General features: G+C 32.5%; 1 protein-coding gene across 1 annotated transcript; it reads left to right on the top strand.

The window, feature by feature from the left end:
- Window positions 1-651: 651 nt before the first annotated feature.
- LOC149535620 (ferredoxin-like) lies at window positions 652-1,635 on the top strand. The gene has a single exon (XM_089805055.1). The coding sequence runs from the start codon at window positions 922-924 to the stop codon at window positions 1,369-1,371; it is 450 nt and encodes a 149-aa protein (XP_089661181.1). The 5' UTR covers window positions 652-921; the 3' UTR covers window positions 1,372-1,635.
- Window positions 1,636-2,207: the final 572 nt, after the last annotated feature.

The following is a 2,207-nucleotide window of genomic DNA, read 5'->3' as shown; positions in this document are numbered from 1 at the left end:
TAATAAATAGAACACTTAATAGTCATTGAATCTAGGTGATGCTCATAGAGGTGAAGCACTCATACTTCCCTTAGTTTAGTTTTTAGTTTATATTTTTTGCTCCATTTTATACGTGTTATTTTTTTCATATTATTTTTTTCTTAGTTTTTGATTATAGATTTTTATGAGAATATTTTTTAGATAATAATTTAATAGTATATAATAAATAAAATAAGTAAATATTATTTATTTGATTTATTACAAAATTAAATTAAATTTTACTTATAGTAAACATCTATTAGCTCACCATTGCAAGCACAAAAGCTTGAAATTGCTAGTTAAATATAAATGTCATCGTATTATTATAACTAATTAAGTTGTATTTAAAGTATTAATATTTTATTTAAACTAAAAAATTGTTATAAAAATATGTTATTAAAATAATTATATGATATATTAACATATATTGATTTAATAATTTTACATAACAAAATATTTTTACAATCTAAAATATCATAGTGTTTCTTCAAAATCTGTTTTTAAGACTCAAATTTGTAAGTCAATGAAGTAAAATAAATTTTAAAAATTAAAAGTTAAAAATTAAGAAGTACACCGGATTGCAATAGTAAACGATGCCAAAATATCGCATCGACGGTGATAATTTAGTCCATCAAAATTGGAAATTTCGTGAAATGTACAGAAGTTGATATAAAATTTCGACGATTCACCGACACATACATCGATATATGTCTGGATCGATCTGTTTCTCTGGCTCAAAATCACTGTTTTGATTTCGTTGTGGATAACAATTTTTGTTTTCTTCTTGACATCTTTACATTTGCAGCCACGGTGACCTATTCTTCATGTATGCACTAGGGTTTTAAAGGCCGCTAGGGTTTGAAAGGCTCGAAAGCTTTAGGTGCAAACCCTTGTTTCACAGCGATGGCAGCCATGGCACTCACCGGAACAGCACTTTTCCAAATCTCTTCTGCGCCCACAACGAAAATAAATCTACCTCAGAAGAGTCACGCGCTTTTTGGGGATTCTCTGAGGCCCATTGTTTTGAAGAGGGGCGGTGTGGATCGCTTGACTGCAAAGGCAGAGTACAAAGTGAAGCTGATTATGCCAGAAGGTCAGGAACTAGAGATTATGGCACCAGATGATACTTATATTTTGGACACTGCAGAAGCTGCTGGCATAGACCTTCCATATTCTTGCCGTGCAGGGGCGTGTTCTACTTGTGCAGGGAAAATTGAAATGGGGAATGTTGATCAGTCTGATCAGTCCTTTCTTGACGATGCACAGATGGGAGCTGGTTTTGTATTGACTTGTGTTGCTTACCCCACCTCCGACTGCACCATTCGCACACATCAGGAATCGGCTCTCTACTAATAATGGAGATTGCCGCTTTAATGTTCTTTGTAACAAAATGATCTGTAAGATTTTCAACATTCTTTCTTATGCGAGTTTAGTCAGGAATACCTGAATACTTGAGATCTGAAATGTTTGGCTTGGTTTTTCCTGTTTCAGAAAAGTGTTGTTCTTTCAGGTGTGTGATTGCTACCCTTATTTGTTCTTTTTTGTTGGCTTTTGATGGATTTAGACCAATATGGTGTCACTGTTTAGAAGATTAATTGAAAGGCCAGTTTTACTGCATTGCTTGGTTTCATAGATTAACATGGCTTTTCGAGACCTGTTTTAGGCCTTAGAACTTGGGGTTTGCCTGTCAGAATGTATCAGATTCATCTTTTAAATTAGGATAAGAGTATTACTTGTCTTGAATTTCTTATCAGAATGTAGTTTATTCTTTTTAAAAATTAGGATAAGAGTTACTTGTCTTGAATTTCTTAGAGCACGTATTTTGAAATTTGTTGTTATTAAAGATAAATTGGTTTTGACTTCTCTGTATGAGATAAACCAGCTCTAAACTTAGAAACAAATTTTCAGACAAAAAAATGAGAATATGCCAATTTTTTTGATAATGCGTTTTGATCTCTTTCTGAGTGAGTTTAGTCAAGAACAAATACTTCAGCTTTGAAAATTTTGGCTTGATTTTTCCTTTATCAGAAAGAGTTTTGCCATTTTAGGTGTAAACTTCCTATCTAGCTTTATTATTCATTAGTTGGTTTGGGTCAGTTGGAGACCAATATGGTCTCTCTGTTTAGAAGATTTGTAATCGAAAGGTCAATTTCTGTACATTGCTTGGTTTAATAGATTGATATGGTCTT

Source organism: Cupressus sempervirens, chromosome 10, assembly GCF_028749045.1.
Source record: "Cupressus sempervirens isolate cs-2001-9-10 chromosome 10, ASM2874904v1, whole genome shotgun sequence".
NCBI lineage: Eukaryota > Viridiplantae > Streptophyta > Pinopsida > Cupressales > Cupressaceae > Cupressus > Cupressus sempervirens.
The sequence above is the reverse complement of the archived record's forward strand: the minus strand, read 5'-3'. Positions and strand labels throughout refer to the sequence as shown.